The 14,640-nt window shown below is 52.8% G+C and overlaps 1 protein-coding gene across 1 annotated transcript; it reads right to left on the bottom strand.

Moving 5' to 3' along the window:
* Window positions 1-440: 440 nt before the first annotated feature.
* LOC138811315 (Wilms tumor protein 1-interacting protein-like) lies at window positions 441-5,550 on the bottom strand. Its single transcript, XM_069999044.1, has 6 exons — window positions 5,507-5,550; window positions 5,349-5,411; window positions 5,104-5,234; window positions 3,846-3,897; window positions 2,472-2,540; window positions 441-1,580 (listed from the first exon to the last, which is right to left on the bottom strand). Exons 1-6 carry the CDS (start codon window positions 5,540-5,542, stop codon window positions 1,440-1,442), a joined length of 492 nt encoding a protein of 163 aa, XP_069855145.1. The 5' UTR covers window positions 5,543-5,550; the 3' UTR covers window positions 441-1,439.
* Between the last annotated feature and the right edge of the window lie 9,090 nt (window positions 5,551-14,640).

Raw genomic sequence — 14,640 nt, 5'->3', positions numbered from 1 at the left:
GTTCACTTCCCTTCCCTTCTCCCTAGAGCTTCTCAGCCTTTCTTCCAGCATCCTCTAAGAAACCCAGTCTCCCTCTTTTTGTGCTGGTCCTGGGGCTTAAACTCAGGGCCTGGGCGCTGACCCTGAGCTTTGTCACTCAAGGCTGGCGCTCTACCACCTGAGCTCAGCTCTACTTCTAGCTTTTTGGTGATTCATTGGAGATAAGTTTCTCATAGACTTTCCTGCCCCAGCTGGCCTTGAATGGTAATCCTCAAATCTCGGCCTCCTGAGTAGCTGGGATTATAGGTGTGAGCCACCATGCTTGGCTTCCACTCATCTTTCAAAAAGGTTATGTACACATAATCTGACTTATGGAATTTTAACTTCCTTGTACTTAACAAAAAAATCATCATCCAGCCCACGCTACCCGACACTCAAGTCAGAAAAGCAGGCCCACACGGTGAGATTTTCAGAGGAATTTATACAAAAATACTTTAAAACTACAACGTTCTTTTCCACCTGAAGTTTAGACATGTGATACACAAATTGGGACATGTATTGTGGAGTTGGCTGTAACTTTAAGAAATAATCAGTTGGGCCCAAATTCTTAGAATGAAAACACGAGTCTTTTAAAGTATAATAAAGATATCCTCAAAGGAAAACCAACCAAAACAACAACAGGAACCCCCCAAAACTTAATTTAAGTCAAACCCCATCATGTTTGTCCTGGGGCGGGAAGCAGTGTGCTGCTCCCACACAGGTGTGTCCTGAGCCAGGCGCACAGGGCGCCCCCTTGTGGCCCCGCTTCACCATGACCAGGGGCTGTCCATCTGCCAAGGAAGGGGGGCTGCCCCGACCCAAGCCAGGATCCAGAAGACCTAGGGGAGACCCCCCTCAAGGCCATGGCCAATCTCCACAATTTCCCCAGGATGCCTTTCCTCCCCCCCCACGCTGGGAACCTTTCCCACCCACCAATGGGCAAAAAACTAAAAACTCACAAACCTGAGCACCACACCACCACCACCAAACCCTGCTTGGGGGCGAGTGGATTTGGACAAGGCCCCAGGCCTCTTAACTTATGTTGTGCCAGTACGGGGGACTTGAACTCAAGATCTCACCCTCTCGTTCCGTGTCTGTCCCCTCCCTCCCAAGGCTGGCTCTCTACCACTTGAACCACACCTCCACTTCTGGCTTTTTTTGGGGGAGGTGGGGGGTGCGAAGTGAGGGGTGGCAGGTCCTGAGGCTTGAACCCTGGGAAGTGCGTGCTGGTGTCTGGCGGCTCCCTGTGTCCAGCGGGAAGGGGTGCTGAGAGGCACAGACGGTGAATAAATAGAAGTAGCTTGGCTCAGGGGTCCAGCCCCTGGGGACGGGACAGCAGCTGGGTGGGAGGAGTGGGTGCGGAGAGGCATGGAAGCAAGCGAGCCACGCGGAGCCCGGGCCACTCGTCCAATCCTGCCCTGTCAGAGCTCAGTGACGCGCGCGGTGGCGGAGGGAAGCAGGCCGGACCCCAGGCGCCGCAGGTGGCACCGGCGGCAGAGCAGGTGGCCCTCCAGTGGGTAGCAGCGCCGTCCATCCTCACCGCTCAGCTGGAGCCTGCAGTCCTAGGGAAGGGCAGGGCGGCCCAGGGTAAGCGGGGAGCGGGCCTGTCATGGATGGGGGAAGCCGGAGCGGCTGGGGAAAGCTTGGCCCCAACCACAGCGGTTGAGTAGTCCAGCCGCACCCAATGGTAGTTATGGTATCAGCCCACAATGTGGCAGTTAAACAAGCCTGATGGCTCAGTGGTAGAGTGCTTGCCTTGCATGCATGAGGCCCTGGGTTCGATTCCTCAGCATCACATAAGCACAAAAAGCCAGAAGTGGCTTTATGGTTCAAGTGGTAGAGCGCTAGCCTTGAGCTGAAGAGCCCAGAGTTCAAGCTCCAGGACCAACCAAAAACAAACACACACAAAAGAAAAAACAAAAACAAACCCAAGCTATTCAGAAGGCTGAGATCCGAGAATCCCAGTTCCAAGCCAAGCATGGGGAAGACAAATCCAAAAGACTCTGATCTTCAGTTAACACCAATAAAGCAAAAAATGGAGATATGGCTCAAAAGCCTTGAGCATCAAAGCTCAGGGAAGCCAGCACCCGTGGCTCATGCCTGTCATCCTAGCTACTCTAGGAGGCTGACATCTGAGGGTCACAGTTCAAAGCCAGCCCGGGCAGGAAAGACTCTTATCTCCAATAAACCACTCAGAAAACCAGAAGTGGCGCTGTGACTTGTGTGGTAGAGTGCTCACCTTGAGCTGAAGAGCTAAGGGACAGAGTGTAAGCCCCACAAACAACAATAACAACAACAACAAAAGCTCAGGGACAGCACCCAGGCCCTGAGTTCCAGTCCCAGGACTAGCACATGCATGCACGCACACTCAGAGCTGGGCTGCGGTGGGTGGGAACATGCGCACAGTGCAGGAGGCGTGCGGTGAGCGGGCCAGCAGGGAGTCCCGGGCTCACCTCGCAGTGGTAACACTCCACGTGGTAGTTTCTGTCCATGGACACCACACGGATGGTGGTCTCACAGCCCTGGAGAGGGAGACAGGACTCACACACAGAAGTGCCCTGGACATGCCAGCCCACAAATCTCTGGACCCAGCCATGATGGGGCTGTGTGCACCCCGATCCGACGTTTCCCTGGATCGCCACAAGCACAAGCAGGGACACACATGTGGTTTACGATACCTCGGGTATGCCGTGCACACAGGTAGGCCCATGCACACGTACACGGTCTCTTGTGCATCACAGGGTGTCATTACACGTGCATTCAAGACCACTGTTAGCAGGACGCTGGTGGCTCAAGCCTGTCATCCTAGCTACTCAGGAGGCTGAGATCTGAGGATCCAGGTTTGAAACCAGACCAGGCAGGAAAGTCCATGAGACTCCTATCGCCAATAAACTACTCAGAAAAAGCCCTATGTGGCGCTGTGGCTCAAGTGGTAGAGCATTAGCTTTGAGCACAAAGAGGCTCAGAGACAGCACCCAAGCCATGATTTCAAGCCCCAGGACTGGAAAAAAAAAAAAAAAAAGACCACTCTTGTGTTGCTGGTAGTTCACACCTGTCATCCTAGCTACTCAGGAGGCTGAGATTTGGAGGATTGAGGTTGAAGCCAGTTGGGGCAGAACAGCCGTCCATGGGCTGGGAAGATGGCTCAGTGGTAGAGCTCTTGCCTTGCATGCACAAGGCCCTGGGTTCGATTCCTCAGCACCACATAGGCACAAAAAGCCGGAAGTAGGGCTGTGGCTCAAGTGGTAGAGCACTAGCCTTGAGCTGAAGAGCTGAGGGACAGCGCCCAGGCCCAGAGTTCAGGGCCCCACGAACAACCAAAAAAAAGAAAAAAAAAAAAGAAAGTTCTCTAGAATCTTGCTAATCAACCAGCAAAAAGCCGGAAACAGCTTAGATGGAAGAGAACCAGCCTTGGGCAAAACAAAACAATCTCCAAACCCAAACCAAACCAAACCAAATCCACACAAGCTCAGGAACAACGCCTACAGCTAGAGTTCCAGCCCCAGCACTGGCACCACAAAGAAAAAGAGCAAAGAGCACTGTCAGCAGGCTGGAGTGAGGACCAGACAGATAGCACGCTGAGACAGCCATCGGACGGCTGCTAAACACATGGCCTTCTTCCTCTGTTCCCCTGGCCTATCCAACCTGGACCGCAGAACTGAACGGGCCCAGGGAGCGGCCTGTGGGGGAGGCATGGGGTGCCCCAGCTGTGTGTGTCAGGAGGGGGGAGACTACATCTCCATGTGACTCCATGTTTGGTGCCGCCTGTTGATCCCTCCCACGGAGGCCCAGGCCCCGCCCACCCTCAGGTGAGCCATGGTCCCTACCTGTGCTGGGAGGATGGGGTGGGCGCACGAGGCACATTTTGGTGCAAATACCCTGAAAGAATAAAAGCAACAACCGCAAGTGACCAGAGGCCAAAGGCACAGGGGTGGTTGTGCCCACAGCAGCCCCCCGGCACGGCCCAGGTGCAGGTCTCTCCTGCCAGTTAAGACAAGGTACCTGGGCTGGAAAAGTGGCGTCTGTGGAGCTTTCTTGGTATTAAACTTCTACCACGTTCCCTGATTCGCCTCCACACCCGGCGGTCTGGAGGCTGCGGGCTCTGTCAGGCCAGGTCTTTCTACATCCAGTAATTTAACGCCCTCCCCTAATATCCAGACCTGGGTCACCTCAGGCTGAGAGCCTTGCTAGGGCCTGGCTCTACCTGAGTGCCAAAGAACAGATGCCCAGCACTGATTTTTTTTTTTTTTTCGTCGGTCGTGGGGCTTGAACTCTGGGCCTGGGTGCTGTCCCTCAGCTCTTCAGCTCAAGGCAAGCGCCCTACCACTTGAGCTACAGCGCCACTTCTGGTTTTCTGGTGGTTTTATTGGAGATAGTAGTCTCACGGTCTCTCCTGCCCGGGCTGGCTTTGAACCGCGATCCTCAGATCTCAGCCTCCTGAGTAGCTAGGATTACAGGCGTGAGCCACCAGCGCCCGGCTTTCCAGCACTGATTTTTAAGACAGCCACATAGGGGCTGGGAAGGTGGCTTAGTGGTAGACTGCCTGCCTAGCATGCATGAAGCCCTGGGTTCCATTCCTCAGTTCCCCATACACAGAAAGAGCCGGAAGTGGCGCTGTGGCTCAAGGGGTAGAGTGCTAGCCTTGAACAAAAGAATCTCAGGGCAGTTCAAAAAAGAAGTTCAAAGCCAGTCTGGGAGACCTCTTTTCTCCAGTGATCCAGCAGAAATTGAGGAGTGGAGGCGTGGCTCAAGTGGTAGAGCACCAGCCTTGAGTGAAACAATGATGGGAAACGGGTGCCGCTGGTGGCTCACGCCTCTCATCCTAGCTATTCAGGAGAGACTGAGATCTGAGGATCGTGGTTCAAAGCCAACCCTGGTGAGACTTTTCTTTCCAATGAACCGGCAAAAAGTCAGAAATGATGCTGTGGCTTAAAGTGGTGGAGCGCCAGCCTTGAGCAAAAAAAGCTCAGGGACAGCACCCAGGCCCTGAGTTCAAACCCCAAGACAGACACAAAAGAAAACAAGTACTGGTGGGGGGCCAGCCGGGGTGGGGACGGGGGCCCCTCCTGGGTGCAGGCCACTCACGCGTGATAGTCTCTGACACAGTAGATCTTGTTCTGCACGTCCACCGTGAACGGGACCCCGTCCAGACACTCGTTGCACACGCAGCAGCGGAAGCAGCCGGGGTGGTAAGACTTGCCCAGGGCCTGCAGGATCTGGGGATGGAAGGTGTTCAAGGCTGCCCCTAAAGGGATCCCCAGCAGGCGTGGAGCAGGCGGCAGGGTGGGGTCTGAGGGGCGCTAGCGGGCGGGGGAGGGGGAAGCACTCACCATGTCCATGATGAGGTGCCCGCACACGCTGCACTTGTCGGCCGTTTGCTGGAACCCAGAGTACTGAGTGGAGGGAATACAGGAAACCGGAAGTTGGGTGCTCCAAAGGTCCCCGGCTCCCACCCGTGGCACAGCCCGAGGGCCCAGCCTGAACTCACCAGGAAGTCCTCCTGGCAGTACACCTTCTCGCCCATGTTGTAGAACGCCTTGCCTAGGAGTCGTCTCCCTGTAAGGGGAAGGGGGTGGGGGAGAGTAGGGGATCCCTGGTATGTTGGAACCAGGGAAGGCACCTTATAGAACTTTCCTCCAACTGATGAGCTGTGGACTATAGATGTACTTTTCAATTTTTCATACACACACACACACACACACACACACACACACACACACACATATATTTTTTTAATGTCAGTCCTGAGACTTGAACTCAGAGCCTGGGTGCTGTCCCTTAGCCTTTTCTATTCAAGGCTGGCATTCCAACACTTGAGCTCTACGCCTGGCTTTTTAGGTGTTTACCTGGAGATAAGGGCCTCATGGACTATCCTGAACCCCTGTCCTTGGATCTCAGCCTCTTGAGTAACTAGGATGACAGGCGTGAGCTACCAGTGCCTGATGAATTTCTTTTGAATGTTATATCATTATCACTTAGTAAGATGATACAGCCAAGTGTTGGTGGCTTACGCCTGTAATCCTACCTTCGCAGGAGGCTGAAATCTGAGGATCACTATTCAAAGCCAGCCTGGGCAGGAAAGTCCATGAGACTCTGATCTCCAATGAACCACCAGAAAACTGGAAGAGGTGCTGTGGCGCAAGTGGTAGAATGCTAGCCTTGAGCTGAAGAGTTGAGGGACAATGCCCAGGCCCAGAGTTCAGGCCCCATGACGGACCAAAAAAAAAAGAGGACACACATGAATCCATGAACATTGGACGGACCATACTCTAGGCACCAGTATAAGCTCGCACCTGTAATTCCAGCTACTCAGGAGGCTGAGATCTGAGGATCCCGGTTTGAAGGCAGCCTGGGCAGGAAAGTCCAAAAGACTCTTATCCCCAGGGGCTGGGAAGGTGGCTCAGTGGTAGAGCGCTTGCCTTGCATGCCTGAGGCTCTGGGTTTGATTCCTCAGCACCACATAAGCAAAAAAAAAAAAAAGCCAGAACTGGCGCTGTGACTCAAGTGGTGAAGCACTAGCCTTAAGCTGAAGAGCTGAGGGACAGCGCCCAGGCCCAGAGTTCAGGCCCGACGACGGGACCCAAAAATAAAAAAAAATTAAATAAAAAAAAAGACTCTTATCTCCAATTAGCCACCAAAAAGCCAGAAGTGGAGCTGTGGCTCAAGTGGTAGAGCATCAGCCTTCAGTGCAAAAGCTAAGCAAGATCATAAGAGCCAGTATTCAAGACTTGTACCAAGGGGCTGGGAAGGTGGCTCAGTGGTAGAGTACTTGTCTTGCATGCCTGAGGCACTGGGTTTGATTCCTCAGCACCACATAAGCAAAAAAAGAAAAAAGCCGGAAGTGGCAATGTGGGTCAAGTGGTAAAACGCTAGCCTTGAGCTGAAGAGCTGAGGGACAGCGCCCAGGCCCCGATTTCAGGCTCCATGACCGGACCCAAAAAAAAAAAAAAAAAGAAAATTCAGTTGGGCACTGGTGGCTCACATGTCATCCTAGCTACTCAGGAGGCTGAGACCTGAGGATAGCAGTACAAAGCCAGCCTGGGCAGAAAAGTCTGTGAGGTTCTTTTTTTTTTTTTTGGGTCCAGTTGTGGGGCCTGAACTCTGGGCCTGGGCACTGTCCCTCAGCTCTTCAGCTCAAGGCTAGTTCTCTACCACTTGAGCCACAGCACCACTTTCGGCTTTTTCTTTTTTGTTTATGTGGTGCTGAAGAATCAAACCCAGGGCCTCATGCATGCAAGGCAAGCGCTCTACCACTGAGCCACCTTCCAGCACACAGCACCTATTTTATACCATCAGAAAGATGACATGGCTGTGTCCCAACAGCACACAGCTACTCAGTGGCAGGGTCTAGAGTCACCCTGATTCCCCTGATGCTAGACCCTATGCTGAGTAGCCATGTATGTCACATCCCAAGATTTCCTGCCAGGCCCCGCATGCAGCCCACACAGCAGGCAGACAGCAGGCACACGGAGCTAGGCTGCCTGGCTTTTATTCAGACACAGGAGTCAAATCGGCCATGGGTGGACACAGGTATCTGGAGTCCAGTGCATTGGGATGGAGTCCATCATGAATGGGTGGTTGGTCAGGCACCAGTGGCAAAAGACTCAGACCACTATGACCATAATAACATCTTGAACAAGAAAATTAAAATAAAACAAGATACACTCTGGGCTGGTGGTGATGGTGCTCTGAAAAAGAGAAACAAGGGTGTGAGGGGGAGGGGCAGGGATGGAGGTGCTGCACATGCTGGAACTCTGGCAGGACTAGCCAGTGCCCCCAGGATCACCCAGCCCCCTCACCCCCAGTGATTCAGCCCCATCACAGCAGGAAATTCTAGCTCACAGTGTACCTGCCCCAGCAGGGACCAGAGGCCACACACAACTATCAAGTTAGAATGTGAACAGTTTCCCCAGTCAGGGAAAAAGAACTTAGAAGGTTCTGGAGGACATGGGGGCAGGGGCAGCTGAGTCTGGGTTTGTGGAAAATCTCCTGTACCTGATGGTATCTGTCAGGTGTGTGGGATATGAATGTGTTCTACACACACACATGTAAGCCAGGTGCCAGTGGCTCATGCCAGTAATCCTAGCTCCTCTGGAGGCTGAGATCTGAGGATTGAGCTTCGAAGCCAGCCTGGGCAGAAAACTCCCCCTGAGACTTCTCTCTCCAATTAATCACTAAAAAAGAAATGGGAAATGGCTCTGTGGCTTAAGGGGTAGAGCACTAGCGGGAAGCACAAAGAGGCCCAGGACAGTGTGAGGGCTCTGAGTTGAAGTCCCACAACAGACAAACAAATTCAAGGGGCTGGGAAGGTGGCTCAGTGGTAGAGCACTTGCACTTGCCTTGCATGCTTGAGGCCCTGGGTTCGATTCCTCAGCACCACATAAGAAAAAAAGCCGAGCCGGGCGCTGGTGGCTCACGCCTGTAATCCTAGCTACTCAGGAGGCTGAGATCTGAGGATCACGGTTCAAAGCCAGCCCGGGCAGGAAAGACCGCGAGACTCCTATCTCCAATAAACCACCAGAAAACCGGAAGTGGAGCTGTAGCTCAAGTGGTAGAGCACTCGCCTTGAGCTGAAGAACTGAGGGACAGGGCCCAGGCCCAGAGTTCAAGCCCCACGACCGACAAAAAAAAAAAAAAAAGAAAAGAAAAAAAGCCGAAAGTGGCGCTGTGGCTCAAGTGGTAGAGCGATAGCCTTGAGCTGAAGAGCTGAGGGACAGTGCCCAGGCCCAGAGTTCAGGCCCCATGACCGGACCCCCCCACACACACAAAAAAAAAAAAACAAATTCAAATGAAAATAACCCACACATATATGATTGTTATAAACAGCCTCAGGCACCCTGTGCGCCTTTACTTGTTCAAGAAATGTCTTATATCTGGATGCCCTGAGCTCATGCCTGTCATCCAGCTACTCAGAACTCTGCGATGATGTAAGGATCAACACTCAAGACAGGCTACAGTGGTTCACACCTATAATCCTAGCTACTCAGGAGGCTCAGATTGAGGATTGTGGTTCAAAGCCAGCCCAGGCAGAAAACTTAGTGAAAGTCTTATCTCCAATAAACCACTAGAAAACCGGAAGTGGCCCTGTAGCTCAAGTGGTAGAGCGCTGGCCTTGAGCTGAAGAACTGAGGAACAGCGCCCAGGCCAAGAGTTCAAGCCCCACAAACAAAAACAAAAACAAAAAAAACAAAGGATCAAGATTCAAAGCCAAGCCTGACACTGGTGTCTCATGTCTGTAATACTATCTACTGAGGGGCTGAGACCTGAGGATCTCAGTTCATAGTCAGTCCCAGAAGGTATGCCCATGAGTCTTTTTGTGTATGTGTGTCAGTAGTGGAGCATGAAATCTGCATCTGGGCGCTGTCCCTCAGCTCTTCAGCACTTCAGCTTAAGGCTAGCACTCTACCACTTGAACGACAGCACCACTTCCAGCTTTTTGTGCTTATGTGGTGCTGAGGAATTGAACCCAGGGCCTCATGCATGCAAGGAAAGCACTCTACCACTGAACCACCTTCCCAGCCCCATGCCCATGGCTCCAAACCTCTGATCTTCAGATCACAGCCTATTAAGTAACTAGGATGAGAGGTGTGAGCCTCCGGTGCCTGGCAGTACTGTCTGATGGTATTCTATTGGCTCATTTTAGGGGAGATTGCCAGGCATGGTAGGAACATGTGGCAGAGCAGGCTGGCCATGCCCCTGTGGTAGTGTCAGCTGTGTGGCTATGGGGGGGGTGGGGCAGTGTGCCCAGCTGCACACACTGCTGATGGCTGCTGTATCTGGAGGAAGCCATCTACAGTGTGGCTCTCAGGGAACATGTTACCATGACGACGAAATCCAACAACTTTGCTGTCACTCCGGCCTCATTGTAGCACTCCTGGATCTTCCTGAAGGCCGCCTTCTCCTCCTCCGTGGCACCCACGCCCAACAGGGAGGTGTTCAAGGCTCTCTTGTCCCCAATGGTCAAAACACTGATGATTCCATAAAAAATGGGACAAGGTCGGGCTGTAAACAGTCAGGAAAGACCTTCCATTAAGGGCCCCATCCAAGCTGGGCGAGGGTGGCTCACACCTGTCATCCTAGCCACTCAGGAGGCTGACATCTGAAGATGGTGTTTTGAAGTCACACCCTGCAAGAATGTTGCTGAGACTCTGATCTCCACTGAACCACCAAAAAGCTGATAGTGGAGGGAGACGTGGCCTAAGTAGTAAGCAGAGTGCTAAGCCTTGGGCACAAAGATCTCCAAGGTACCACCAGAAAACTGGGAATGGCTCAGAGTGATAGAAAACTAGCCTTGAGCAGAATAACTCGGGGATGGCGCCTAGGCCCTAAGTTCAGGCACCATGACTAGCTCCCAACTCCTAAATCCCCCTCCCATTGGAGGCTCAGAGCTTTGAGGTTTCCTCAGGACTCTGGGCAGGGTCCTCCCAACCATCCCCTCCATCTGTCCCTAGATACAGCTTGGAGAGGCCCGTGGAAGGATCCAGAAAGCCATCTGCCCTCCCTCCTACCTCTCCCACCTGACTGGAAGCCCAGGTCCAACAAGAGCAAGGCCAGCACAAGCAGTGTCTGCTTCATGGCTCCCCTGCTGGAGGATGAGCTCAAGGCAGGGTTTCTGCAGCTTTTAAACCTCTGCACCCCACCCACCCCCTGCCCAGCCCTCACCTGCCCTGCTGATCCCCACTGCCTAAGGGCCAGGCCCTCCTGAGTCCCCAAGTGGGCCCTGGGCCCAGGGAGTGGGGTGAGTAAACACAGGAAGTCCCTCCCACCAGGAAGCAAATGGCAGAGATGTTAATCCCTATGCTGTGTTCCTCTGGGGAAAAACCTGGTCTGACCCTTTGCCAAAAGAGCAGTAACTGCTGACCTTTTTCAGTGCATCCATTCGGAAACCCACATCCTGTTGTGGTAGCCCCCCAAAATAATCCAAGCTTCCTGACCTGCATGGCACAGAGCTCCCCAAAACCAGGATGTGGAGCCAGCCATGGGAACAGAGGATAGGTGAGTGGCCAAAAATCACCCAAAAAAAAGCCAAGAGCAAAGAGACAAAAGGTATCTGGTCTCCCTGATATGTGGATGTTAAATACAAAATTCAAAGAGATATGACCAAGTAAACAGGACTTGACAAACAAAGGACCTGCACTCATCTGGTCGAATCATTTCTAAATAACCCCATGTTGCTGACCAAATAGATAGTATATATATATTTTTTTGTTTGTTTGTTTTTTTTGGGTCCGGTTGTGGGGCCTGAACTCTGGGCCTGGACGCTGTCCCTCAGCTCTTCAGCTCAAGGCTAGTGCTCTACCACTTGAGCCACAGCGCCACTTCTGGCTTTTTTCTTATATGGTGCTGAGGAATCGAACCCAGGGCATCAGGTATGCAAGGCAAGCACTCTATCACTGAGCCAACTTCCCAGCCCCCAAATAGATAGTATATTATGACATACATGCACACATCCGAGGGAAACTAGGACACAGAATCTGAGGACACAGGAAAAACACACAATAGAGGTACCCATCAACTGTACTGCACATTGATTAAAGGACAGGGATGGGATAGGAGAGAGAAAGAGGGAACAGCTTACAGTAAGCTGGGAAAAAACAATAAAGGAAAGAAATGTGAATTATCATCGTATTTGGGGAAAATATCTATAGTGTCCAACTTTGTAGAGTCCATAAGCGTTACAGACCATGATATCGACGATGCGGCTTACAAAGGTTAGAATTTGTTTGGGACTAAGTATCCCTTGGGCTGGGAAGCTGGCTCAGTGGTAGAGCGCTTGCCTTGCATGCATGAGGCCTATGGTTCGATTCCTCAGTACCACATAAGCAAAAAGAAAAAAGCTGGAAGTGGCACTGTGGCTCAAGTGGTAGAGCGCTAGCCTTGAGTTGAAGAGCTGAGGGACAGCACCCAGGCCCAGAGTTCAGGCCCCACAACCAGAACCCCAAAAAAAAACAAAAACAAAAACTAAGTATCCCTTTCCCACAATACTGAGAATTTTGTGTAATTTGTACAATCACTTAATCTCAAAAAAAGGAGAGAAAAAAAGATTGTGCTCTACCACTTTGAGTCACAGGTCTAGTTCTGACATTTTGGTGATGAGTTGAAGATAAGAGTTTCATGGACCTTTTTGCCCAAACTGGCTTTGAGCCATGATCCTTAGATCTCAGCCTCTGAGTAGCTAGGATGAAAGGCATGAGCGTCAAGAGGCAGCAGTCTTTTACTGTGGTCTAAATGAGGAGAAAAACAGCAGGGGCCAGAGGTGAGGGCTGGGCTGTGCTGGCTGGCAGAGCCCTGGTTTCACCCCTCAGGAGACCCCAAGTTCTGTCCCCAGCACTGCTGAGGAAGAAAGCACAAGCACATTGGGCCACCGGCTCCAGCGCTCCTTCTCAAGGTGCCTCAGGCCAAGGTCATAAGAACAAAGACCAAGAAAGTGTCATGGCTCAGGATGTGGACAGCCGATGCTGCCCCTGGGATCTGGCACCTGCTTCTCGAGATATCAGATGAGTATCCTGTTTGGCCAGAGTTCTAGTTCTTCTTCTTTTTTCCAGAAGTAGGGCTTGAAGTCTGAAGCAGACCAGCCCTGTGGGTGTGGGGGTCAGGAAGATGTTGTCCACCCCCAGTGCCTAGTGAGATGTTCCCTGGGGCTGCTGTGTCAGCTGACACGGGTGGAGGGGGAACAGCCAGCTCTCTGTTGACTCTGGATATTGTCCTTCACCAACACACACACAGGCCCTGGATCAAGGCTGTGTCTGGTGTGGGGTGGGGGCGTGGGGGGAGCAGGGGGAAGGGTGCTCCCGGAAGACACCTCTGACCCAGGCCCCTCCCTGAGCACTGTATGGCCAGATCAGGGATAAAAGGGTCCTGCGCTGGGTCGGGCAGCACCTGCGCCCACCGCATCATGGCGCCCACTAGTGTCCTGGCCCTGCTGGGTGCAGTGCTGCTCCTGGGGTGCCAGGTGGGGGGAGTCTGTGGGCTCCCTGGCCCCCTGGGCCTCACCAGCTCCCTGGCCCCTGTGCAGGAGAAGATATATTCCAGCCCTTTATGTCGATGGACCTCCTCCAGCCACTGCCTGCTCACCACAGAGCTCCACATCCCAGTGTGTTGGCTAGAAGGTTCTGGAAACAAAACCTTGGCAATTCCTCTGGGGAAGTGGGTGTCCTCTTTCCCCATGGGGCACAGGCTGGGGAGGGGACGGGCACGGTGACGTCCGCAGAGTAACTTCCACAGAGCCCCCAGATGTGGTGCTGTCCCAGGACAGCGTCCACGGGGCACACACACCGTCCCGCCCAAGAGCCTAGAAAGATGATGAATGCCCTTCTTTTTTTTTTGGTCGGTCGTGGGGCTTGAACTATGGGCCTGGGCGCTGTCCCTCAGCTCTTCAGCTCAAGGAGAGCACTCTACCAGTGGAGCTACAGCGCCACTTCTGGTTTTCTGGTGGTTTATTGGAGATAGGAGTCTCACGGTCTCTCCTGCCCGGGCTGGCTTTGAACCGCGATCCTCAGATCTCAGCCTCCTGAGTAGCTAGATTACAGGCGTGAGCCACCAGCGCCCAGCTTTTTTTTTTCTTTTTGTTAGTCCTTGGATTGAACTCTGGGCCTGGGTGCTGTCCCTGAGCTCTTTAGCTCACGGCACACAAACTATCACTTGAGCCACACCACCATTTTAGTTTTCTGGTGGTTTATTGGAGCTAAGAGTCTCACAGAGTTTCCTACCCAGGCTGGCTTTGAACTGCAACCATCAAATCTCATCCTCCTGAGTAGCTAGATGACAGGTGTGAGCCACTGGTGCCCTGTTGAATCTTCTTCTCACAGAGGAGGGATCTCAGGCCCAGAGACGTCTGCTCAGGTTCCAGTGTCATGATCTGCTCTGCCCACTGCTAAAGACACAAAATATATATGCCTCTGTCTCTGTCCCTCTCTGAGCCTCTTTTTGTGTGTGTGTGTGTGTGTCCGGTTGGTCATGGGGCCTGAACTCTGCGCCTGGGCGCTGTCCCTCAGCTCTTCAGCTCAAGGCTAGTGCTCTACCACTTGAGCCACAGCACAACGTCTAGCTTTTTTTTTCTGCTTAGGTGGTGCTGAGGAATCGAGCCCAGGGCCTCAAGCATGCAAGGCAAGCGCTCTACCACTGAGCCACCTTCCCAGCCCTCTGAGCCTCTTAAAGGAAGTAGCACCTCCTATCTGCAGGGCTGTGGTGAGCCCCACAAAGGAGTGGGTAAAGCAGGTGCTGGGTAGAGGGTGTCTGTAATCCAAGCTACTCACCAGGCTGAGACTGAGGATCCCAATTTGATGTCGGCCTGAGCAGGAAAGTCTAGGAGACTCTGATCTCCAACTAACCACCACCACAACCACAACCACCACCACCACCACCACCACCACCACCACCACCACCACCAACAACAACAACAACAACAAAGCGCCATAATTGGAGCTGTGGCTCCAGTGGTAGAGCCCTATCCTTGAAAACAAAGGCTGAGGGACAGCACCCAGGACTAGAGTTCAAGTCCCCGGACCACTCCCACCACCAAGTGTGTGATGGCAGAGAAAGACCAGAGGGCAAAGTTCAAAGTTCAGAACCTAGACATCAATTGTCAGTGTGCCTCAGTTCATCCTAAAAGAAGAGTCTCGT

The sequence above is a fragment of the Dipodomys merriami genome, unplaced genomic scaffold (assembly GCF_024711535.1).
Source record: "Dipodomys merriami isolate MVZ:Mamm:240054 unplaced genomic scaffold, mDipMer1.0.p SCAF_52, whole genome shotgun sequence".
NCBI classification, from domain to species: Eukaryota; Metazoa; Chordata; class Mammalia; order Rodentia; family Heteromyidae; genus Dipodomys; species Dipodomys merriami.
Note: the sequence above shows the minus strand (reverse complement) of the source record. Positions and strands in the feature narration are given on the sequence as shown.

Bases quoted from the DNA above. Each gene is read 5' to 3' on its own strand.
- LOC138811315 (XM_069999044.1), bottom strand. From the start codon at position 5,542: ATGGGCGAGAAGGTGTACTGCCAGGAGGACTTCCTG. The intron at 5,412-5,506 runs GTGAGTTCAGGC...CCCTCCACTCAG, and splicing joins ACTGCCAGGAGGACTTCCTG to TACTCTGGGTTCCAGCAAAC. The intron at 2,541-3,845 runs GTAGGGACCATG...CTCCCTCTCCAG, and splicing joins ACCCCATCCTCCCAGCACAG to GGCTGTGAGACCACCATCCG.